This window comes from Symphodus melops, assembly GCF_947650265.1.
Source record: "Symphodus melops genome assembly, chromosome: 8".
In the NCBI taxonomy this organism is placed as follows: Eukaryota; Metazoa; Chordata; class Actinopteri; order Labriformes; family Labridae; genus Symphodus; species Symphodus melops.
In genome coordinates, this window is record NC_136698.1 from 537,994 (window position 1) to 562,993 (window position 25,000).

Genomic DNA, 25,000 nt, shown 5'->3' on the forward strand with positions numbered 1-25,000 from the left:
GTTTTAAAATCGATCTTTAGAGACTTCATCGTTTTACATGATGTGGTATCTAAAAGCGTTGAAAACTTGGACAACCTCAGTCTGACATTTCATGGCGGTCTCTCTCACCTGTACTTCTTCGGGTCACTGGGCGATCTGATGATCTCTGGGTCTCCCTGATCTTCTGCAGCGGCTCCAGCAGCCACCTGCGACCTGTCATCCTGAGGCGGTGGCGGCTCACCCTGATCCGGAGCAGACACCTGACCCGGCACACTGCACCCGCTCGCCGACTTGTTGGTCTGAGGCATTCTGACACGAGTGACGGCGCTGCAGGACAGTGTTGTGATATTAATGCCTGTGTGATACCATGGCAACAAAAAGTTCTAAACACCAAAAGTTGTTGACTTTCTTGTTTTGATTTACAACAATGGAAGTCAAACTCCTGCAGACGATCCGAACAAACGTATACGCAGCGTTTCTCTGAATATGTGATGGATTCATTCGTGTCAGAAATGATCACAGATACAGAGAGAATAAATTATCATGTGAGAGTCAACTGGAGTTAAGACAAAAACATCACCTCATCACTCATTTAATAAACATGCTGAAAGGAAAGATGTTTGATAAAAAGCATCATTTATCTTGGAGCGTTATAAATCTCTGCAGTTTGGTCTTAATGCACATATAAAGTCATGAGTTTAAATTGCTCACTTTGTTTTCATCATGTATAATCTGTGTGTGTGTGTGTGTGTGTGTGTGTGTGTGTTTGTACGCAGAGGCCGTTATGACTGCATGCTAAACTCATGTTCAAATATTAAATTTAACAGCTTTGACAACTGGATTAAATGTATGCCGAATTCAAGAGGGTCACCTACAGATTAAGAAAGCATATAGAGTTGACTTTTAACATTTGTGGTTTTACTGAGTAAAGAAGATGAAGTTAATATATCGAGTTTTTTAAAGCGGTTTGGTCTGAGCTGCACTTAAAGGAAAAGATGCTAACACTTAAAGCTAACATTTAAAAAATGTACAAACTTTCGTTGTAGTTACTTTAATCTTTAAAAGAGGGCGTAATTAGTTTATTGAAGAAGGCAGTTTAGTTGATTAAGATATAAACCGGCTTGGTTAGCGGTGTATTAGCTTTCGGTAATCCCGTTGAATGACAGGTAATGGTTAAGGCTAAGTTAGCCGCTGTGGCTAACTGACGAGACGTTAGGTGAAGCCGTTACAAAGACAAACACACCTGAAGTCAAAAACATGACGCAGCACATTAGTTTAGCTTCACTTTGATGAAAGGACAGGCTCACCTTTCTGCTAGATGTATGTTGGAGGAAGTTTTGGAGGTTCCGTTTCAGTACAGCCGCGTAGCACGGATCGGCTAGCAGTTAGCCAAAACAAAGCCTCTGATTGGATAACAGCCCATCCATCACAGGCGAGTGGACCGTCTGATTGGATAAAGCGGTGATGTAGGCGATACGTTTGCCGGAAGAGAACTAACAAAGACTGTCAAAATATTAGTACTTTTTAACGTAATTACATTTTATTCCTTTCCCAGAAAAACAAAAACTCATTATTACTCATGTACCAACATTTTAAATGTCACTTCAAAGGTCACATCTCCTCCACTTAAGGTTAAATAAGCGTCAGAGCTCCTCTTCATCGTGTGTGTGAAGTGTGTTGTTGTAAATCCACTCTGATCCTGTATTTGATCATGTCTATAAACCCCTCTATCTCAGCCCTGCTCAGAACAGGCTGTTTCTGTGTCTGTAGCTTTAAATATGTAAATGAGCTGTGTCTGGCCACGCCCCCTCTCTGGAAGGGCTCGGGTGTACTCGCTGCTTTCTGGCTCCATGTCCTATTGTTTACGGTGAGAAGGCAGACTCAGAGGGCAGAACAAACACCTAGCTGTGGGAGTGTCACCCACCTGGGGGAGGGGCTACTGCCCTTTGTGATGTCATGAAGGGAACAGCTCCAAACGACCTGTTTGAGCACACATTTTCTTTTGATATTTATTTGTGTGTTTGTGCCGCATATCAAACTTCAGGCCAGTTGTCAGAGCCAGAGCCCCGGTCTGGACATACCCACAGGTGGATCACCACATAGGCCTAATGGGCAGGTACCCATGGTGTTGCACTACACAGCAATGCCTGTTTTTTATTTAATGTAAAGTATTGTTGCTATTGAAATATTTGACTAAATATTCTTAGCCTTATCTTCTCTCATGTTTTCGTTAACCCTTTTATTATAGCATAATTAAAAGATAAATGATGGATAGATAGATAGATAGATAGATAGATAGATACTTTATTGATCCCGAGGGAAATTCATCTGTTCATTGACCCTGAGTGTCAGACGATTCACACACAAAGACACAAAGTCCCCTTCTATGGTTAAAGATTATTTTTATTATTCTAAATTGCATCTATAATATACAAACATTCACAATATTTTTTTTGTACAATCACTTTGTGCTTCTCCCCCGAACAGGAAGTGAACTTCAAGACGACAAGTTTACATCAACTCTCTATTTGTTTACACAGCATAAAAATAAATTCAGACTCAACACCATTATAGTTTCTACCTCTATCATTTACAAATTCACGTAAAAAATAATCATATGAAGACTATGTCGACATTACTGTACGTTATTTTGAATCAATCTGAAAACATGTGGCGGGGAGTCACACACAGAAACGTGCGCTGTCGTAGCGATATAACAATTTGGCAGGATTTTCTTTAAATATTATAATATTTAATAATAAATGCACAAATAGCTTTCTCCTCGTATTCCCTTTTTCTTTAAGTCTTTCACACACACACACATATGTACACACACACACACTGTGTCTCAGCTGACATGACATTATCAAAGTTTCACACTTCTGTCAAAGATACTGCACACAAACACTAAAACCCTCACAGCTGAGCACGTGATAAATATCATGATAACCATATGCAACAAGAGAACTCACACACACACACACACTCAACACGCACACACACACACACGTTCATGTAGGAAACACTACAAACACGACGGCGAGGGGATTACACCTGCTCAAGGGGAAGGAGGGACACCGTGTGCTCTTCACTCAGCAGCTCTGCTCACAGGTGTGTGTGTGTGTGTGTGTGTGTGTGAGCTGTTCACCACCATGACGCAGGGCTGCAGCAGTGGGCGGGGTTAAGTCTCTGGCAGTTAAGATGTTTTTTAGGGGTTAATAGTGGGATGAATCGGGTTTTGATAATATTTATTTTTGTTCTTGCAGCTTGTTCCTTCAAAATAAAATACAGACTTCTGCTCTATCGTTCCTTCTGGGCCACCGTACATGTGTGCTGGTGACTGTGTCTGTGTCACTTAATAGCTTGCTTAATTATTGTCTTTTCCTTTCCAACACACGTCATATTCTCAGGTAGCTTTCAGGTACGAGCAGTAAATGTAAACGCTGACCCTGCAGGGGGCGTGTGCTTCCCGGGAGGAGGAGCCCAGATTGAATGTTGTGTTCACATTTCTACTGACTACTACTTTTAAAGACAGGTATGCAAAATTAAATCAGCCGTTTATTTTGGGGAAAACCTGAAATGCACTCCCTCGAGTGTCCACTAGAGGCTGTCTCCAAACATCAAGGAATATCTCCAACACCCGTTTTAAAATGTCAATTTTCACAGCCTGGATCGAAAAGGAATTTGGTCTGAATCGCTCATGTCTCTTTTGCAGCACAGTATGTGGCGGTATAAATAGGGGTGTGGCCAAGTTGACTGACAGATGGGCCTGCTACAGCTGTTTGTGATGAGCCCGCCTCCTTCCCCTCTTTGTGTCTAGATTGAAGTAACGTTGAGTCAGCATTTGCAATATGGCGACCGCCTCACTTAGCTACAGCACTCCTCTTCAGAAACCTACGTGTGACATCACTGAGACTACGTAAATGAACTCTACGTCGATTTGTCTGAAATGAAACCTTTAAAAACATCACGAGGAACTCTCTGTTCAAGCTGACGTTTTCTAAAAGCATCAGCGTCAGACTCGACTCGCCTCCCGTGAAGTCAAATGATTCCTGCTGCAGCCCTGCAGGGAGTTGTGCGTTGGTGGATTAGCCCTCAAGCGTCTTTTCAGTCCGAATCAGGAACAGTTGTTGAACTGTAGGCAGACTGAACTGAGGTGGACTCATTACGATGTGTGGATCCGACGAGCAGCCTGTGTGATGTTTTTGGCAGATGACTCGAGCTGTAAACTTGTGAACATGAGCAGCTGCGGTGCGTTTAAGTGTCTCGTTGTGCTACACTTGGAGAGGGAAGGCAGTGTTGTGCTTAACTGTGGATCCTGCTTCCAAGCTCCTTTTAGCAGCACACTCCGAGCAAAGAATCCCAAATTCGGCAGGTTTCTGTGTTTGCAAAACAAAAATGAAAAGCTGCGGTTTGCTTCGATTGGGGCAGTGAGTGCAGGCCGGTCAGATTCACACTGAACAAATTGTAAACAGCCGCTGTTCTGACTTTGACTTTCACTAGCAAGATAAACGCTGCTATAAAACCAGGGGCGGGTTTTTCATCCTGGAAAATGACACAACACACACAGGGGTACCTCGAAACAGTCACAATCACCTGTCGTAAAGTAAGCAGACCAAACAGCAACTTTCTTGACCCTGTTTACACCAACAGCCTCATTCACCAGAGGATTACGCAAACTCTACAAGTGACTCAAAAACGCACGCGAAGGGTTAAATGCTCCCCGAACTGCTTGTATGTTTAAATGAGACTTGATGCAGTGAGGGGACAAATCGGCTCCTTTCTGTGTAAATCAAAGTCACTGCAAAAAGCGTCTAATTCACAAACACTGGCGCTAACAGACACGCACAGTTACAGTGACAAAACTAGCATCTGCTGAGAGTTGGCGGAAACTGCGCCGCAGTGTTTCTAAGTAATAACTGCCTGGAGCACCAGCACTTACTGAATATCATCCTTTGTGAATAAGACCTGGCAGATAGCAGATAGAGGACGCAGACGATGCCTCCTTTTTGGTGCTTTAAGCGGCTGTAATCCTTCTCTTAGTGAATCAGGCCCTGGGTTTGAAGGATTGTCCCAAACAGACACTCACACGACACACAGGGTTTAGCTTCAGGTTTTTCAGCAACAAACCAACCAAGACAAAGATTATTTTTATCAACTCACATTTCACCAAAAACCCCCAAACTACCGCTGGTCGGCCGTCAACATCATTAAAAGATGAAGATCAAAAGTTAAGCGAGGGACTCTCCTTCCTCCCTGCGTCCATCTTTAGTCTGCATACAGTCAAATTTCAATTTTAATGACAATAAAACCGAAGTAATGGTTTTTGGTGGTACCTCTGGGGCCCCTCATGTGGATCTGGGTTCCTTGGCCCAGTATTCCAAGCAGTCCATCACAAACTTAGGGGTTAAAATGGACCCTGAGCTAAAGCTTGACAATCAGATCAAGGCTGTTGTCAAGTCAAGCTTCTTTCACTTAAGGCAGCTGGCCAAAATAAAGCCCATTCTTCCGAGGCAGCACTTCGAGACAGTAATCCACGCCTTTGTGACCACTCGGCTGGATTACTGTAATGCTTTGTATGTGGGGGTTAGTGGGTCCTCCATCGCCCGTCTCCAGATGGTACAAAATGCGGCTGCACGTCTTTTAACTGGCACTCGTAAATATGACCACATTACCCCCATTTTAGCCTCCCTCCACTGGTTGCCTGTGCATTATAGGATCCATTTTAAAATTCTTTTATTTGCTTTTAAATCCCTAAATGGTCTTGCCCCGCCATACCTCTCTGAGCTTCTACACTCGTACACACCGTCCCGCACCCTCAGGTCAGCTGATCAGCTGCTCCTGAGGGTGCCCAAAACTAAACGGAAGCTCAGAGGGGACCGTGCGTTTTCTGTTGCGGCTCCTAAACTTTGGAACGACCTTCCTCTCCCCCTTAAACAGGCCTCTTCTCTGTCTGTTTTTAAATCGTGTCTTAAAACCCATCTCTTCTCCCTGGCCTTTGTCACCGAGTAAGATGATTTTATTTATTTTATGTATTTTACTTATTTTATAGCATTTTTATATCTTTTAAATTATTGTGTACTGTGTATTATGCCTTTTTTAACTTTTGTTTTATTGTACAGCACTTTGGTCAGCTGTGGTTGTTTTAAAGTGCTTAATTAAATAAAGTTGGATTGGATTGGAAGCTGACTACTTGTGCTCAGTTTGTTCGGGGTCGCTTAGACAACAAATACAGCTTCAGGGACTGATCAAAACTTCCCGTGTTTTCTCCAGAGGTTTTGATCCGTCGCCAGGACAACAAAGATTTCTGATTAACTCTTCTGTACCTTTTTTTCCGTTTTTCTCGTTTAAAGAGAGAAACCCGGCCGTGGCTCTATGACCTTTGTCAACACGCCAAATTTATGTTTGTCGGAGAGCACTGCCACTGCGGGGTGGAGAGGAGATGAAAGAGTTAATATCGCAGCATGTGCAGTAATTATTGATCGCTCACAAACATGGACGCAAGCAGAGAAGGTGTGTTGAGGAATGTTACGATACTTTTTTTTCTGGTTTTTTTTTGTTTTTTTTCTCGAGAGCTTTTTCAGATCAGACGAGGTGACGGCAGCGGCGGGCGATCAGCAGCACTTCTGAGGTAGCTGGGCGGGCTTGTCGGTCAGTCTGGTGGTCTTAGTGCCGGGAGCCACCGGCGCCTCCACGTCCACGCGCTCGGACATCTTCACACAGATGATGTCCACCAGGCGCTCGAACACCTGGCGCACGTTGATGTTCTCCTTGGCGCTCGCCTCGTAGTACTCAAAACCTGCGGGAGGAAACAGGAGGGGCGAGAAGGGGGATGATGCACAGTGAGCTCGCTTTAAAGTAGATTACTACACAGCTGGGACCACCACCAGGGTCCAGACTCCACCAGGGGGGTATCACCAACACCACCAGGGTCCAGACTCCACCAGGGGGGTATCACCAACACCACCAGGGTCCAGACTCCACCAGGGGGGTATCACCAACACCACCAGGGTCCAGACTCCACCAGGGGGGTATCACCAACACCACCAGGGTCAAGACTTCATCAGGGGGGGTATCATCAACACCACCAGGGTCTAGACTCCATCAGGGGGTATTACCAACACCACCAGGGTCCAGACTCCATCAGGGGGAGTATCACCAACACCACCAGGGTCCAGACTCCACCAGGGGGGTATCACCAACACCACCAGGGTCCAGACTCCACCAGGGGGGTATCACCAACACCACCAGGGTCCAGACTCCACCAGGGGGGTATCACCAACACCACCAGGGTCCAGACTCCACCAGGGGGGTATCACCAACACCACCAGGGTCCAGACTTCATCAGGGGGGGTATCATCAACACCACCAGGGTCTAGACTCCATCAGGGGGTATTACCAACACCACCAGGGTCCAGACTCCATCAGGGGGAGTATCACCAACACCACCAGGGTCTAGACTCCATCAGGGGAGTATCACCAACACCACCAGGGTCCAGACTCCACCAGGGGGGTATCACCAACACCACCAGGGTCCAGACTCCATCAGGGGGAGTATCACCAACACCACCAGGGTCTAGACTCCATCAGGGGAGGTATCACCAACACCACCAGGGTCCAGACTCCATCAGGGGGAGTATCACCAACACCACCAGGGTCCAGATTCCATCAGGGGGATATCACCAACACCACCAGGGTCTAGACTCCTACTTTAGGGGGGGTATCACCAACACCACCAGGGTCTAGACTCCATCAGGGGGGTATCACCAACACCACCAGGGTCTAGAGTCCACCAGGGGGGTATCACCAACACCACCAGGGTCTAGACTCTATCAGGGGAGTATCACCAACACCAGCAGGGTCCAGACTCCATCAGGGGGAGTATCACCAACACCACCAGGGTCCAGACTCCATCAGGGGGGTATCACCAACACCACCAAGGTCTGGACTCCACCAGGGGGAGTATCACCAACACCACCAGGGTCCAGACTTCATCAGGGGGGGTATCACCAACACCACCAGGGTCCAGACTCCATCAGGGGGGTATCACCAACACCACCAGGGTCCACTCTCCATCAGGGAGAGTGTCAACACCACCAGGGTCCAGACTCCATCAGGGGGTATCACCAACACCACCAGGGTCCAGACTTCACAAATACCTGACCTGGATCCCACACTGTTGTTTGAATGTGGTTAAATGACATTTATCATGGTTAAGGAGTAAATGTTGTCTCTTCCACATGAAGCCACTGACTTTACATAAATCACTCTGCTCAGTGACTCATCACACACCATGTTAGTTGACCTGGTTTGTGACTGTGTATTTCATGCTGCCTGCAGCGTTTACATTTATTAAAGACACAGAGGAAACAGCTCCCAGCAGCACAGCGAAAACCAGTTTAAACTTGGACACCTCACTCGCCTTCAGCCTGGAGAAACAATGACAGCACCTGTGTATCACTGTGCACACACACCGCAGGGGGGAGGAGTCACGTTTAACCGGTTCACACGAGTTCAGCTGATCTCTGTGAAGGACACACAACGCCTTTTGTCCAGGCCTAAAAGTTGCACTTGAACGCACCGCAAAGGCTACAGCTGATGGCCAACCACCAGGTAATAACTCTCCACGCCAGCAGGGGGCGCTAGTTTGTAATCGTCATTCCAAAAAGAGGAAACCGGAAGAGGGCGAGGACAGAGTAGAAAGCAAATATACATAAAACATGATGATACGAGAAACAAGAATCTTGTTCTCTGATTGGCTGAGCTGAACATCCAATCAGAGTGCTTCCTCTCACCAGTCGCAGGGCGGTGAGGATGAAACAGCAGAGTCTGCTCTCATCATGGAGCAGCGCTCTCACAGCCTCACCTAACTGGTCGGCGAGATGCTTCCCTTTCTCCGGAGGAACGACTCGCTCCTCGTCCATGTCGCACTTGTTGCCCACCATGATGACCTGCGCGTTGTCCCACGAGTACGTCTTGATCTGAGTGGCCCTGAAAGCACATTTCAGACGCTCTCACTTTCAGACAAACACAAGCGTGGGAGACACACTTTTGACCGCGAGCGTCGTTACCAGTCCTGGACGGCGTTGTACGACTCCTCGTTGGTGATGTCGTACATGAGGATGAAGCCCATGGCGCCGCGGTAGTAGGCCGTGGTGATGGTGCGGTAACGCTCCTGCCCCGCGGTGTCCTGGAAGTAAAAACACACAGTCACACACCTGATGGATTCAGCTCTGTGCGCGGCGTGTTCTCACCTCACACCGCCACGTGTTGAACTTCACAGCAGCTCATCGACACTTTCTCACCTTTGCACACAGATCGTCATCCATCAGCCGCCTGCTGACGGCTCATTATTGGATTTTAAAGCTCGTGTCATCATCACGTTTGAAGCTGCAGCTTTGTCTGCTGCTGCTTTTCCTTCCGGAAGGATCAAAGTCTCAAACAGGGCTCGGATGATCAATGAGGACAAACAGCTCGAGGATTTAAAGGTTTGTCAGAGCATCAAAACTCTGCAGGAAAGATTTTATATTTTAGTTTTAGATATCATGGAAGCCACAGTGTTTATGCAGGAATCTACCGGACCAAGACGTTTAAAAAGTTTCCTCTTTGAGGGATTTTATGAATCGTGGTAAAATTTGTTTTTTAGTGAGCTGAACGCGAAGCCCAGCGTACGATTTATGACGGTAGTAAAGTCATGCAAGAATGTCAGCTCACACCGCACGCCATGATTGTCGGGCAACACCTGAGAGCTCGAGTGAAATCCAGACGGAGCATTCATCGGGTAGATCAGTTTCAGTTTTTGGCACAGCTCAAATAAAGCTTTACACACCGCAGCGTAACACCCGAACACTCAGCATCTCCGACAGTTTGTGCAGAAACAAAGAAACGTCTTTTCTGTTTAGCGCTTTTATTTTAGAGACAGGACCGAGGTTAGAGTTTGAAATCAGGGAGAGAGAGAGAGAGAGAGAGAGAGAGAGAGCGGGGAACGAGATGCAGGAAAGGAGCCACAGGTGGGATTCAAGCCTCTGTACATCGGACGTGCACACTAACCGCTAGGCCACAGGTGACCCTAATTCTCCCTCTCTTTGTGTGCAGGAGATGAGCCTTAAAAACATGTGTGTTAAAATGTGCTTTTCATCCTGCCTGTGGAGGAGTCGTCTGCAGACTGTCACGTCTTCAGGATCCTGCAGACACTCGGCTCTCTGAGCGTGCAACTCCATGATGTGGAAAATCCAAACATCACAGCTCGGGATTCTCCGAGCTCATCCGTGATCAACACCTTGTCAGAGTGAACATCTCGCTCTTTAATCTCGCACTGACGAGAACACACGGCCTCATCTCCTCCAACACTCTGAACCGTCTTATCTGAGGCGCTGATTGATCCCAGGCCGCCGGCTCAGGACGCCGCTCGCCCGCCACAATCCAGCTGAACCTCAATGTGACTTTCACATCCGTACGCGGCCTCTCCCACAGCGCTCAGCCGCCACCCTCCACCGAGTCTTCCTCTCCTTCACGCCGCCACAGCTGGTCTGGGTGCTGCTAAATTTAGAGCTTTTGTGCTTCTCTTCCTCGGCACACGTCCAACAATCTCTGGATGCTTCTGAGCGCTCGCTCCCGTTAACTTAATAGAGATTTGATGTGGAGCGTGATTTTGTGTGTGCGTGTGCAGCGGCCACATTAATCATCGAGCGGGATACGCGGCGCCTCGGGCGATGATTGATTCCTCAGTTTAGAGGAATGAAAGGGAAAAATGAGTGTTTGATTTGTGCAGAGGAAGACATCACTGCCATTTAAACACCCACGTTCTCTGCTCCAGTCTTCCCTTCACACGTTCAACCTGCTGCACAGATTTTAGACGCACAAACGTCCGAGAGGTCGGACTTCTGTGACAGGTGATACAGGTCACCTCAAAGGTGTTTAATACGAGGTCACAAACAAGGTTTTTATTTGTTTCCTGCTGACGAGTTTTAGATCTGCTGCAGTCGACAGCGTCAGCCAGCAGCAGTGAAACAGGTGGTAAAGTCTGCAACACAGGTGTTTGAAGTTTTCTTTATAAAGTCGTTGTTTTTGACCCAGACGGGATCAGAGTCTTACAAGAATACAGAAAGGATCCCTGCAGAGAGAGACCTTTATATTACAGAGGACAGAACTGGTTTAAAGGTCCCTTCATAGAGCTCTCTTCCTGTGTGATCAGTCAGCCAATCAGAGAGCTGCTCTCTTCCTGTGTGATCATGAAGGAAACCTGCATTGTTGAAGCTTCTCTTCAACAATGCAGCAGCCAGTATGTCCTCCTTCTAACTTTAGATTCTACTCCTGAATGCTCTGGATCGGATTGGACCAGCGAAGGTAGGCGGGGCTTTGAAGGCCGTTTTGGACGCCCCTGGGTTTGCCAGATATGAGAGCAGTTATCAGGTGAACAGGTGTTGCAGCGATGGAAGCGGGCAGTGGAACTGCTTCAGATAGAAGTGATTAATGTACCCGAGCTAAAAAGCCTCTGCATGTTTCTAATAAGCTCCAGCAGCAGAAAGCTGCTCAAACTAGGATCAATGTTGGAGATGAAACATGGAGAGAGGTTAGAACGCAGAAAGCTTTACAGACCCATGCAGAGCTGGCTAAACACTGAAGCTACAGTGTCCACCACATGCAGAGCTGGCTAAACACTGAAGCTACAGTGTCTCTACATGCAGAGCTGGCTAAACACTGAAGCTACAGTGTCTCTACATGCAGAGCTGGCTAAACACTGAAGCTACAGTGTCCACCACATGCAGAGCTGGCTAAACACTGAAGCTACAGTGTCCACCACATGCAGAGCTGGCTAAACACTGAAGCTACAGTGTCCACCACATGCTGACCTGTTGCAGTACCCATTTTAAACACGAGGGGGCAGAGTTACGTACTGCTCCTTTAAGAGTCTGGATGTACAGTGTTTCTCTCATGAGTCATTTTCTACATTTTTTACTGAACCATACAAAACCAAAAACAGACCAATTAAACTACAATGAAATTGTTTACTAGTGTTCAAAAACTACAACTCCCATGATGCTAAGCTAAAGTGCGAGAATATTATTTATTCGAGCAAACACAAATACTGCTTGTAATGTTTACATACGTGCTGCGTCTATTTTCATCATCGTCGTGCTTTTAGTCTCAGTCCCTTCTGATTAGCTCTTTTCATGACACAGCTCTCCCCCATCCTCACACACACACACACACACACACACACACACACACACACACACACACACACACCTCCTCCCCCCTCCAGGCCTCTCCCCCCGCTGGGTCTCAACCTCTTCGCCCCGAGAGGTCTCTTTAATTGCCACTAAAGCCAGAACTGTTACTGTGTGTGTGTGTGTGTGTGTGTGTGTGTGTGTGTGTTAGTGTGTGTGTGTGTGTGTGTGTGTGTGTGTGTGTTAGTGTGTGTCAGTGAGAGAGTGAGTGAGCGTGAAGAGCTGCTGCCATGGCAACAACATCACCACTGATGATACAAGCTGTAGCAGCAGAAGTGTGTGTGTGTCTGTGTGTGTGCGTGTGTGTGTGTTCTCTCCAGCAGCCTGTTGGAGACTGAGAGCAGAACATCTTGTTACCCTGCAGCACACTGATCCTTCACTGTGTTAAAACATATCACATGTAAGTGACAGTAACATTTCATTTGTTTAAAGCAGCAGCTCGTTAACCTGACACACCAGCTACATGTTAGCCTTGTCGCTAGTGTTAGCCTTGTCGCTAGTGTTAGCCTTGTAGCTAGTGTTAGCCTTGTAGCTAGTGTTAGCCTTGTCGCTAGTGTTAGCCTTGTAGCTAGTGTTAGCCTTGTAGCTAGTGTTAGCCTTGTCGCTAGTGTTAGCCTTGTAGCTAGTGTTAGCCATGAGCGAGCAGGTGGACTACAACTACGATGGCGGACGGAGGTTCTGTCTGTGAAAACATCAACTCAGCTTTGTGCAGCCAGAAGTTGACTTGAATAAATGTGTTTAATGAGATTGTTGCATCGCGGCGAGGACGTTCCTGTTTACCCAGAAGCCTCGGTGTTCGCCGTTTGCATGTTCACCATCACCTCAACTCCACGCCTTTCAGGTTTAAGGACTAAAGAACACAGATCCAAGCGTCCGTCCTCACCCAGATCTGCAGCTTGATCCTCTTGTCGTTGCGATACACGGTCTTCACCTTGAAGTCGATGCCCACCGTGCTGACGAAGGAGTTGCTGAAGGAGTCGTCGGCGTAGCGGAACAGGAAGGAGGTCTTCCCCACGCTGCTGTTCCCGATGATCAGCAGCTTGAACATGTAGTCGAAGTTCTGGTCCGAGCCGTCCCGCTGGCCAAAACGCTGGTCTGCTTTCGCCATCTGGAGGTTTGGAGTGGAGAGAAGGACGATACGGTGAGGAACACTGGAAACACACTTTTAAAAACGTTAAAGTTTGATACGAGGCGCTTCAACCTGCGTAAACATTTTAAAGAGTCGACCTTTCATGAACGCTTCAATCAGAAACATCTCTATGTGTCATGATGACGGACCGGCGAAGGAGCGACTCGACAGGAAGTCGGAGGGATGGAAGATGGCCGCCCAGAGCGGCAGAATCAGAATTCTCTTTTTTTGTCGTTGTTCCTCTTTCAGAAGCACAACGAATGAAAAAGCCGAGCAGCTCTCGTGAAGAGGAAACAGCACAAAGAAGAGACGAATCAAAAACTGTAAAATGTCAAATTGAGCCGAGTGGCAACTCGCGGAAGAGAATGAAACCAGGCAGCAGCGATGTGATTGGCTACGAGAATAAATAAATAAACGAGCGTGCAGAACATCGTGTAACTTTCACCAGAACCATATTTTGGTGCGTTTTCGTCGGAAGTCGGAATTCTGAAGCTCGAAGGAACTTCAGTAGCACAGAGTTAAAATCCATCATGGCGGCCGCGTGCAGTAACGGTGAGGTCGTACGTTCTGGAGTTTATTGTCAGATTGTTTTAGCTGAACGGTCGTAACATCAAAGAGATCGCCGGACTGTCGGTGAGCGATCGTCGCCTTTTTTTCGGCCAAGCAGATGCCGGTTCAGCGGCCGGTGAGAGGAAGCTCTCTGATTGGCTGTTCAGATCTCCCCATGAGCACGACGTGCTTTCACCCATTCGTACGGTTTCTCTTTATTTGTCTCCTCCTCCTCTTCTTTTCTTTATCTACTGAAGACCGACAACGGCGGTGCCATTTTTAACCTCTTATCAGACATTGTTCTCGATTAGCAGGCTCCCCAAAATACGAGTGGCGTGCGACGGCGGAGTCGAAGTACTGCCGCCTGCTGGCGTGGAGAGTCATTTCCTCTCTCTCGGTGTGTTCAAGTGCAACTTTCTGGTCGGGACAAAACGTGACATGAGGGGACGCCGCTCTTGGTCTTCCTCGCCGTGTGCCTGGTGCGTCAGCGCCTTCATTAAAGCGATCAAGCGGACACACGATGGTTCTCCTGGAGGCGTTGATGTCGGTTGTCCTTGTTGCACAGAAAGATAATCCGTGGTGTCTTAACTCCACGTTAGCCCGACGCTCAGAGGTCGTGACCTTACCTTTTAATGACACGTTTAAAAACATCCAACAGGTGTTTCCTTCATGTGATCTTCAGTGATCATTGCTCCTCCTCAAACAACGTTTCAGGACGTTTCCCCTGAGAGCCGTAACGAGCTGCAGAGCGAGAGCGTGTTGAACAAAGACAAAGAGTGCAAACAAACATTTCCTGTTCGACTTCACCTGTCGAGTCAGATGAAGTCAAACAGGAGCGCGAGCCGCCTCGCTGGACGAGCTGGCAGACAGGTGGAGGTCTGAGCAGCCGATGAGTCACAGCTTTAGGATCCTGCTGGGTTCAGTGCAGCGAGGACGGCTCGGTCCGTGGAGACTCATCTGAGGAATCAACCACCAAATGCATCTGAACGCGTCCTCGGGGCCGTGAGGAGAGCGAAACTGACATTTATAATCCCTGGATTTTTATGAGACACAGCGTGTGATTCATTTCAGACCATCTGGTGGAAATGAGCTGAATCCGTGCTGCGTGTCGGCGCTGAGATTTGAGCCATCTCTGCTTTCAAACGAACAAAGGCTGCTGCAGATCTGTCTGCGCTCCTGCTTTATATTCCACACCTGTCAGGTGTTTGGTGCTTCTCGGGGATCGTCTGAGTCTTTACGGACATTTCATATCTTCTTCTTTGTTTTTGACAAATGAACAAACAGAATGAGAAAATGAAGCACTCAAAACGACCACATGTTGACTGATTTATTGAACGTGCTCATTCTTTGGATGACTGTGACGTACGAGAAGGTTCACAGTTTTAGGATGTTGTGTGTTGTTGTTGTTGTTGTTGTTTACTTCAACCATGACTGTAAATAAATGAAGGAACAAAGGAACAGAAGTCTAAATTCACAGGTGTGATCAGCGACCTCAGGTGATGATCTGATTGGCAGGTGGAGCAGGGGGGCGACGTTGTTGACGAAGTTCTGAAACACGACAAGTCACGAGTACCGCAAGTCACGTTAGCTTAGCTTTGACTCATCATTTTACAGCTGATGCAGAACTGCGACTCCTGCAGTTCATCGAGTGTCCACTAGAGGATGGAGCACCGAGCGGGCGCCACATACAACCTGGCAGTTTTCTTCTAGCTTCATTTAAAAGACAGGACGAATGGAATCAGGGAGAAAGCGGGGAGGGACGTGCAGGTCAGGAGCCACAGGTCAGATTTGAGCGCAGGCCGCCCGCCTTGAAGACTATGGCCTCGTGCGAGGGGCGAGCGCGCTAACCACTAGGCCACTGGTGCCCCTCCAACAGCTCGTTTTTCAAATCAACACAATCAGAACTGACTCGTTCATCTCAGTTTAATCCATGAAGCATAAAATAACTCTGCTGTATTAACATCAAATATGACAACACACACAGATGACACTTTCTCTTCACTCAGCTGGCAGCACATCCACACTCTCTGTAGGAGCAGATTACGAGCCCATCATACAGATCTATGCATCACATTATGAGGCTCAACCCCGCCTCGCGCTGCACCTGCTTCATTATCACAGGACATGACGGAAACACGGTGTTTTATAACGCGAGGCACAGAGAGGGGTCCAAACTGGGAAAAGATGGAGGAGGGGCTGAAAATTAGACATCGATAATTACAGTGACAGATTGAGATGAGTGTCAGGAGGCAGACTGATGCTGCCTTCAGGTGTGAACACAAATGAGGACAGGTAGAGGAAATCATCACAAGCTTCATTTAAAAGGATCACAGGGAGATGTTGGCGCACCGGCTCAGGTGTGATCGACGCTTCGGGGCGTGTGTGTGTGTGTGTGTGTGTGTGTGTGTGTGTGTGTGTGTGTGTGTGTGTGTGTGTGTGTGTGTGTGTGTGTGTGAGCGGCGGTCAGCCGTGTTTTCTGTCCGTCTGTCTCTTACCTCTGCTGGGTCTGATGCTCTCTCTCTCTGCTCTGCACCTGATGGGAGGCAGCTCGCTGTGTCCCGGCTCCTCACACAATTTGAACAAAATAAGAGCAGTGAAAAATAAACCTGACAGACACAATCCTTCTCTTGAATCCTCACAACCGACAGGAACGGCTCCGATCTGATCCACTGAAGATCTGTGCAGGTGAATCAGGAGCCCCGGTGCGTCGTTTGCGGCGATCAGAGCGGAAAATTTCCTCCAGAAAAATGAGCTCAAACTGGCTGGAAAACGTCTCTTTTCCGCGGCGCCGCACGCAGCTCCTTTACGCACGGCTCTACGCTGACATCCTGCGTTAAGTCAAGGTGGAGCGACGCGCTGTGGGAATATTTGCAAACGCTGCCTGTCGCCTCCTCCTCCTCCTCCTAAAAATAGCCACAGCCGGCTTCTCTGTGAATGAACTGTTTTCGTGCGCGCGCGCGTGTGTGCGTGTGTGTGTGTGTGTGCGTGTGTGTGTGTAGTTATTTATTTATTTAGTTTCTCCCCAGGCTGTTTGCGGACAGCTCCTCCGCCCAATCAGGCGGCAGATTTCTGCGGACGCGCAGCGGCAGGAGCGGCAGGAGCGGCGCCGCTTCGCCTGCGATGAGTCATGAGAGAGGAGGTGAGGCGTGTAATTGTTTCATCGTCAATAAGAGCCACCAGCCCGAAAAGACGAGGAGGACTCTGCCTCTGTGAGAGCTGCAGCAAACATCTAAACACACACACACACACACACACACACACACACACACACACACACACGAACAGGTGTCTGCTGCCCTCACACTCACCTGTGAGGTGTTTGCAGCACGTTCTGCTGCAGCGTCACAGAATAACGGAAGTGATCAGAGTAATGATCTAAAAACAGCTGTTTTCATTTATTCAACACATCTCAACATGAGATATGTTTTCATAGGACTGAAACATTGTTCATGAGCAAACAGGAGCAAGAAGAAGAAAACTGAACAACAGAGAATAATAGATCTTTGTTGCTATTAAAACAACTGCAGACATTCAGCAGCCAAATATTCACACTGACTTTCTCTGTTGTTCAAATGAAATACAAAGAATCCCCCCTGGACGTCTCCATAGCAGAGTTTAAACTTAGAATAAAGATTCAGTGACAGGTTGAGGCCGACATTTTAAAATCTTTTTATTTAACAGAAACAATCTCCAGTGCAAAGACAGTCACACAAATTAAAGAGTGTCCACCATGTCCGGCTGCATGCTGGAAGCTTTCTCAAAGTAATCAACAACCAGATTCTTGTCTTCAGTGAAGATCAGGGTCCAGGCCTTCTCAGCGTAGATCTCTGGATGGAGCTCACCCTGGGATGGAGATGGGTATTCTCTCATCAGGGCATCAACCTTTGACAGGTAAGCCTGACTCTCTGCTTCATCTCCCAGGTGGTGGTGCAGCCAGGCCAGGTTCCCGTAGTTCACCACTAACCAAGGACCCTCATCTGCCTCTCTCAGCTGGTTGAGGGTCTCTGCAGCCTTCTGGAACAAACTCTTCGCCTCTTCATTTAACCCCAGCTTATACTGAATGAACCCCCACAGGTTGTAAATGTGGCCCAGCCATCGGTTTCCCTCCTCTGTGCTGAAGTCCTCCATCCTGTACCTGAGACGTAAAAGAGACTTCCTGTTGCGGTCCAGCTTCCAGGTGAAGTGACACTGCAGGGACTCCAGTGTGGTTTGACTCTGAGCAGCACTGAAGGAGACTTGAAAGCACCGAACACGTCGTGGGGAAAAACGGAGGATTGATTTATCTTCATTCATTTTCACCACTAACGAGATTCTACACTAGAGGGCGCTGCTGGGTCAGATTTCTTCTTTTTAAAAACGACCTGTCCAAGTTGGTATTTACTTCTTTATATCTTATTTCTGAGGGCACCTGAATGCATCCCCTGTTGTCTGAGCCCCCCTGAAGGCAGCACGCTCTGATGCACGCGATGAGAGGGACATGTCCAGACATGTTCAGACGTCCCTAAAAAACCTTTTATTGTTTTGTGCGTCCATGAGACAAAACTACATATAAAATATATCAGCCAGAGGAAAGAGCTCATCTAAACTTTGATAAACAGCTTGAACATGTGAAACATAGAAATGTCCTGTGTTAAAAGTTGAGGGTTAAATCTCACTTTAAAAATCTAAATATTTCTTTAAGGTAAAGTTGAGTTGATCAAACAATTTAAAAACATAAATAGAGATTTAAAAAGTTTCTGTTTGAATGAAAACATGATTTAATGTGGTAAAGGTCGGATGGACGCCTGTGACGTTACTCTGTGGTTTTGAGTGAGCTGATCGCTGCCACCCTTTTTATTTGGGTCCTTTAACACCTCTCACACATGCTCACCTCGACTTCCTGAAAGGAAACACAACTTCAAACTTTAAATAAAACCATCTCAAAGTCAGAGTCCTCTTTATGTCAGTGTTGTTCTGCACATAGAGAAGAACCTGAAACTAATCATCATGTCAGCTGAACTGTTTTTAAATATCTACAGAATATGAAGGATAAAAAGAGAAACACAGACAGATAATGAAGAAACAACAGCAGCATGTGAAACAAAGACACTAACTTATTCAATATTAAAATAATGTTACTGTTCATTTTTATTTTAAATACTTTATTCATCTCTAAGGGAAAGTTGTGGTTCTCACTCTTTTATTATAGAGACATGTTTCTCACACACACACACACACACACACACACACACACACAACCAGGACCTGTGGACGTGCACTACTGGAAAGATGGCGGGGAGAGAGGGGGGGGTGGGGGAGAGGAGATGGGGGGGGGGGGGGAGAGGAGGGAGAGAGAGGGGGAGAGAGAGGGGGGGGGAGAGAGGGGGAGAGAGAGGGGGAGAGAGAGGGGGGAGAGAGAGAGGAGAGAGAGAGGGGGGGGAGAGAGAGAGGAGAGAGAGAGAGGGGGAGAGAGAGAGGAGAGAGAGAGGGGGGGAGAGAGGGGGGAGAGAGAGGGGGGAGAGAGAGAGGAGAGAGAGAGGGGGGGAGAGAGGGGGGAGAGAGAGGGGGGAGAGAGAGAGGAGAGAGAGAGGGGGGGAGAGAGGGGGGGAGAGAGAGGGGGGGAGAGAGGGGGGAGAGAGAGAGGGGGAGAGTTCAGCTTCCTGTTGGCTTCGTTCAGTGAGATTGAGTAAGAGTGAGAGGCGGACATCAAACACTAACTGTACTTGTTCCCTTCAATCAGAGGAGACTCTGTTTGATTTCCTGTCAGCTGAGTCAGACACATGAACCTGCAGCTGAGGACACCTGCACATTCTTTGTCTTCTGTCAACAGATCACAGTCACACTGACGGTGTCGTGTTTTGTTGTTGCTAAGGTGTTGTTAGGTAAACAAATCAACAGTCAGCAATCAGAAACATGTCTAATGTTTCCTCCCTACAAGAAGTCCTAAAACCAGGATGTGAGTTAGCATGTTAGCTCCTTGGGTTCAAACCTCTAAAAGTGGATTTTGAATGTGTTTGTGGTGAACTACGTTAGCGAAGACCCCCACCTGTGAACTTTAAAAGTTTTTACACGTACTTAAAACACGTAAAACTCCGTCCACGTCTCCTCGTGATATTTATCAGTTTTTCAGAAAGCTTTGTCTTTTGGAGACATACTCAGCTGGTTTTCTTCGTCCTTTATCTCCTGATTGTCCGGGTCGTGTCCCCCTCCTCAGCGGGGTTTGAGTGATGGGACTCAAAGGAAGAGAACAGTGTGTTCATACATGTTTGGAGGATGAGTCATTTTCAGCCCCATGAAATAAACCATCCGGACGCTTCACCTCTCCGTCCTGACATCATCAGAGCTTCTCTTCTCATCATAAAAAGCTCCTTTATATAAAGTGTGCACACACACAGTTTGTTGTTCCCCCGTCTCCAAGGTCGTCAGTGGGTTTGACCTTTGACCCAGTGAAGATCCCTGCAGGAAGCAGACCCGTGTCAGTGTTTACATGAGTGTTTCCTCAGTGAGGTCAGAGAGTGTGAGGCGGCGTGCACGAGTAGCTTCACCTTTGAACACGTCGCCTCACTCTGAGAGAGGAACACCATGTTTGGATTCTGTGGTTTTTCTTCCTCCTCCTCCTCCTCCTCCTCCTCCTCCTCGCTGCTCTCCTGCAGGTGTGTGTGTTTCAGCAGGTGTGTGTGTTTCAGCAGGTGTGTGTGTTTCAGCAGGTGTATACCTGTCCGCCCAGCTCTTATTATTGTGTGTAGAGCCTTATATGGTCATGCTGCTGAGGCCTGATAACACCAGTGAGTGAGTAAGGTTTATTTACCTTTCACAGATCAGGATCCCAAAGTGCTTTACAACACTAAAGGCGATTAACAGTTAAAAACAAACATACAATAGATAAAATAGATAAACATTAAAAAAGTATAATAAAGCAGCTTCTGGACAGTCTGAATAAAAGTGTTTTTAACGGCCTCATAAAGATTTCACAGGCGTCGAAAAGGAAGTGCATTCCACAGCTTCGGTGTGAGAACTTGAAAAGTGTGATCACCACGGGTTTGATTCTGCAAGGAGCTGAAGTTGGCCAGACCTAAGAGGTCTCCTGGGGACATACGGGTGGAAAAGATCGACTTTGTACCCGGGTGTTTGAGCACACACAGCTTTATAAAAGGGAGCACCAGGATTTTAAAATGAATGTGCTAAAAGATGTGGAAACAGTGGAGGACAGGACCGGGGGGGATGTGGGATCTACGGTTTGTTCCTGTTAAAAACTCGAGCAGCTGCATCTGGACCCTCTGCAGACCCTGCAGGTCCCTGAGGTCCTGCAGAGGCTGAAGACCCGTCTGCTCAGACTTTGTTGGATTTATGTGACAGTGTGTTTCTGCACTTTGTTAGGTCTGCCTTTAAAAGGTGCTTCACAGACAGATTCACTAACTTACTCATGAAGCTGCCTCTTCATGAGGCATGCCTCTCGTGCTCTGCTGCTCCCAGTATCTCCATGCTCTCAGGTCAACCTACCTGCATGACTCCTCCAACCAGGCCGCTCTCTGTACCAACATCTACCTGTGTTCAGGACGTTCAGAGAGTCAATGTTATTGTGAAAGGTTGCGTCACTTCCTGTGCCTGCCTTCCAGTCAGTCAGCTTCTTTCTGGAGAACAGCTGCAGTTTACCGCAGCCTCTCTTCAGCCTCCTGACTCTCACGACAATGTGACGCTCACGTGCCAAACACTGAGCTACTTCCTGATTCATGAGAGCTTCACTAAAGAAGCTCCACGTTTCTAAAATTAGGACTTTTCTCATCATGAAATCCAAACTAAAACTCCCCTTCGTTCTGCTCCTCGTCCGTAACGGAGCGTCAGAGACGATGCAACAATGGAAGAGCTCGTCCGTCCACAGAGAGCACGCGTTGCTGTGAGGACGTTCACACGAAGAGTCGCTCCTCCTCTTCCTCCTCCTCCTCCTCTGAACTCTTACACTCTCAGATCAGGACAGTGTCTCTCTAAGGACCTGATCCAATGATTCAAGCAGACCTTTCAGTCCATCTCTGACACGTGCATGTTGTGGTGACCTCCGTGTTTTAAAGTTGTCGGTGAAACTGATGTTTGTTTCATTTCGTGTGCAGACGTCTTGGTTCGCCTTACTTTTCTTTTTTTGGTTAAATGTTTAAAAGTAAACGGATGAAGATATTTAAATCAACATTCGTCCTTCAGGTGACCTCTAATCGATGCTGGGTCACAGTACAAAGGTAAAAGGTCACTTCACATGTGCCTCCAAATTAAAAAAAAAAAGGAACCTAACCCGAACGGTTTCAGATGTGAAGTTTTATTTTCTTTATTTTCATCGTTCAGTTCAGATCTGAGCTGGAGAGTCAAAAACACGAGGAGGCCTGACGACGTCACTTCCACACTGAACCAATCAGACGAGGGAGGAGTCAGTCCGAACTGCCTACTGTCAGACTGTGGAGGAACTTTACCGTGAGGAAGCAGCCAATGAGAAAGGAGGAAAACACTTCCAGAGTTATTAAGAAAACAGCAGCTTTGTGAATCATTACCTCTCTCTGTTCTGCTGAGTCATCATGTCAGGATGCAAACTTTCACATTGGACTGAACATTAAAAGCTGTTTGAGCTTTTGGGGGATTTTTCAAAATGAAACTCAAGATTGTGTCTTTGACTTGCATCCCAAACCAGTCTTCATAACACACTGTTTCCCACAATGCAAAGCACCAGGTCAGAGGGCGAAATGACGTCCATCGTAAAAAAAGGGAAATAATCACAATCTGACCAACCACACAAAGATGCTTCCAGTGTTCTGAGTTGATTCTTTGCAGACCGTAAGTCGACGCTGTCACGGTCAGTTTACTGTCAGCTGGGCTGCTGATTGGTCAACTTCCTCTTTTCAAGACTGGAAACCTGCAGCTCCGGGTGCAGAAAGAAACATCGACTGGATGTCAGAGAAGGTTTCGAGAAAAACATCCTCAAGCTGCACAATCTTTTCCGGTTTGAGTCAGACCTGGTAAAAAACCACAGACCAGAAGACTTCATTCAAAAGCGGTCTGGTGTCACACAGAGGCGTGCAGAAAGACGGAGAAACCACAATGTGCATAAGACAGCGACAGAACATTAACACCTTCTAAACACCCGTCCAATCAGAGACACGGTGGAGGGCTCTGAGCAGTCGAGCTCCTTATGAGGCTGCAGAGGAGAAGCGAACTTCAACAGAGAAATCAGTTTCCATGTGTTAAATATTATCGATGAGACATGTTTGAGACATGTTTGTCTGGTTGTTATGTCCCCGGTCTCGGGGAAGCTGGACACAACATAAAAGCGGCCCCCACTCTTCCCACTCTCAACAAGAAACCAGCATTCAAGGCCACTTTAGTTAACACACAGCTTGTTTATTTTCAAAGGAGAGAAAATATACCCTTCAAACAACAAACAAAAAAACATAAGGCACCCTCAACCTTACCTATCAAATAATAATTGGAAAATCCAAAACAATACTTCCCCTAACTTGCGCTGCCCTTAAAACTGTACAACGGTGAAAAAGAATTTCCCCTCGGGGACAATAAAATAAAAAGTCTAAAGGACCAAAACACTGGTGCACACACGAGCATGGAGCTGCACTGTCATGCTGACACCTCAGACCCTGAATCACATCACCGAGGGCGGCAGTAGCTCAGTCTGTAGGGACTTGGGTTGGGAACCGGAGGGTCGTCGGTTCAAGTCCCGGCACGGACCAAGTCTGGAAACTGGTCTGGTAGCTGGAGAGGTGCCAGTCCATTTCCTGAGCACTGTCGAGGTGCCCCTGAGCAAGGCACCGAACCCCAAACACTGCTCTGGAGCGCTCGCTGTGGGCAGCCCCCCTCACTCTGAGACCTCTCCATTAATGCAGAGTGAAAACCCAATTTCCCCTCGTGGGATTAATAAAGTATATAAAAAAATAAATAAAAAAATCATTCTAGCTGTCAGTCTGATGGGAAGAGAAAGAGGCATCACATTTCACAATGCTGTTTCTCTTTGTGTCCTTGCAGAGCCGGAGAGCCGTTACACCAGGAGTCACATTTACAGCACGTCTGTCACTGTCCCATTGTTCACAGTCTCCACCTCTCTGAGAGGTATTCCCCTATCTGTAAGCGTGAAGGTGTCACACCACTTCTCAGAGGGGTGTGTGAGCGAGGAGAGGCAGTGATGGGTGGATGTAGCGGGAGGGGATTTGTATGTGTGCATGTTCAGCATGGAAACAGCTACACTGAGCGCAGAACTGAGAAATATGACTCTGAAGTTATCACCTCGTCCAGCCTCAGTAGTTGTAGGTATATGTGGCAGTTTTGTTACTTTATATGAGCTTATTCTTTGTACATATCAATCATCATATTTTATTTGATATTTTACCCCATTTTACAGCTTACCATAAATGTGCCACAACACCAAGAGGAACAGGCAGCAACTACATTTCATCACAGCTTGTGTTAGACATGCTGCGTTTAGAATAATTGGAATCCTTTGTTTTCCTGAACATGGATATACGAAGCCCAAAGTGTTTCACCCAGAATCTGTTTTGGTGCTTTTCAAGTTCCATGAAGGCCCACATGGGGACAGGTCATTTGGAATAGACCACAGCACTGTGTGACATCACTGTGCAGTAACATGGTTGTGATACAAAGCAAGAAAACAGAAATGGCTCTTACTGTGTTTTTGTTTCACTCGGGCTTTTTGCACTTACTGTTAACAAAAATGTGTTTCTCCAAATTTAAGACAACATATTTTGTTACATAATAAAGGATGCAATGAAAATGATAATAACTCATTTTTGACAAAAATTGCAGTTACTGCCTTTTTGCTTTGTAGGGTACAGTACAGTTCACACCCACTGATTTTCATATCCTGAGAATCTTTTGTCCTCCACTTTTTTTTTCTGCATGCTGAGTAGTGATAGTGACAGAGGGTTTGGTCTGTTGGTCTGTGAACAGTTCATGTGTCTTCATGTTTGACCTCTTTCTGAACCTGCAGAGTGTGAGCTTTCTAAAGACACCTTCTGTGTGCTTCTAGTCCAAACAGTTCAAGACTAAAGTGTACTGACTTACTTTACTCATCATGAACTACACTCAGCTCTGTCAGCCATCTCTAACAACTCACAGTTCAAAACAGGGT

At 47.0% G+C, this 25,000-nt stretch overlaps 2 protein-coding genes and 1 long non-coding RNA gene across 4 annotated transcripts in view; 1 reads left to right on the plus strand and 2 right to left on the minus strand.

Annotated features, from left to right (window-relative positions):
- Positions 1–1,433, minus strand: part of LOC306828630 (nardilysin-like) — an 11,667-nt gene extending 10,234 nt beyond the window's left edge. Inside the window, exons 1-2 of one of the 2 annotated variants that reach the window (XM_079351157.1) lie at positions 1,287–1,433; positions 109–306 (exon numbers count right to left, since the gene is read on the minus strand). In XM_079351157.1, the coding sequence (XP_079207283.1) occupies positions 109–287 (179 nt within the window). In that variant the 5' untranslated portion in view covers positions 288–306; positions 1,287–1,433. Of the gene's footprint in view, positions 1–108; positions 335–1,286 lie in introns of both variants that reach the window. The other variant, XM_079351158.1, reaches the window with a different exon arrangement.
- The window catches only part of rab3b (RAB3B, member RAS oncogene family), a 75,545-nt gene extending 58,645 nt beyond the window's left edge, over positions 1–16,900 (minus strand). The window contains exons 1-5 of the mRNA XM_079351216.1: positions 16,383–16,900; positions 13,093–13,317; positions 9,051–9,169; positions 8,846–8,970; positions 6,170–6,778 (exon numbers count right to left, since the gene is read on the minus strand). Coding sequence (XP_079207342.1) covers positions 6,594–6,778; positions 8,846–8,970; positions 9,051–9,169; positions 13,093–13,317 — 654 coding nt within the window. The 5' untranslated portion in view covers positions 16,383–16,900 and the 3' untranslated portion in view covers positions 6,170–6,593. The remainder of the gene's footprint in view (positions 1–6,169; positions 6,779–8,845; positions 8,971–9,050; positions 9,170–13,092; positions 13,318–16,382) is intronic.
- The window catches only part of LOC306828681, a 61,535-nt gene that overhangs the window by 27,129 nt on the left and 9,406 nt on the right, over positions 1–25,000 (plus strand). The gene's annotated exons all lie outside the window — the stretch shown is intronic.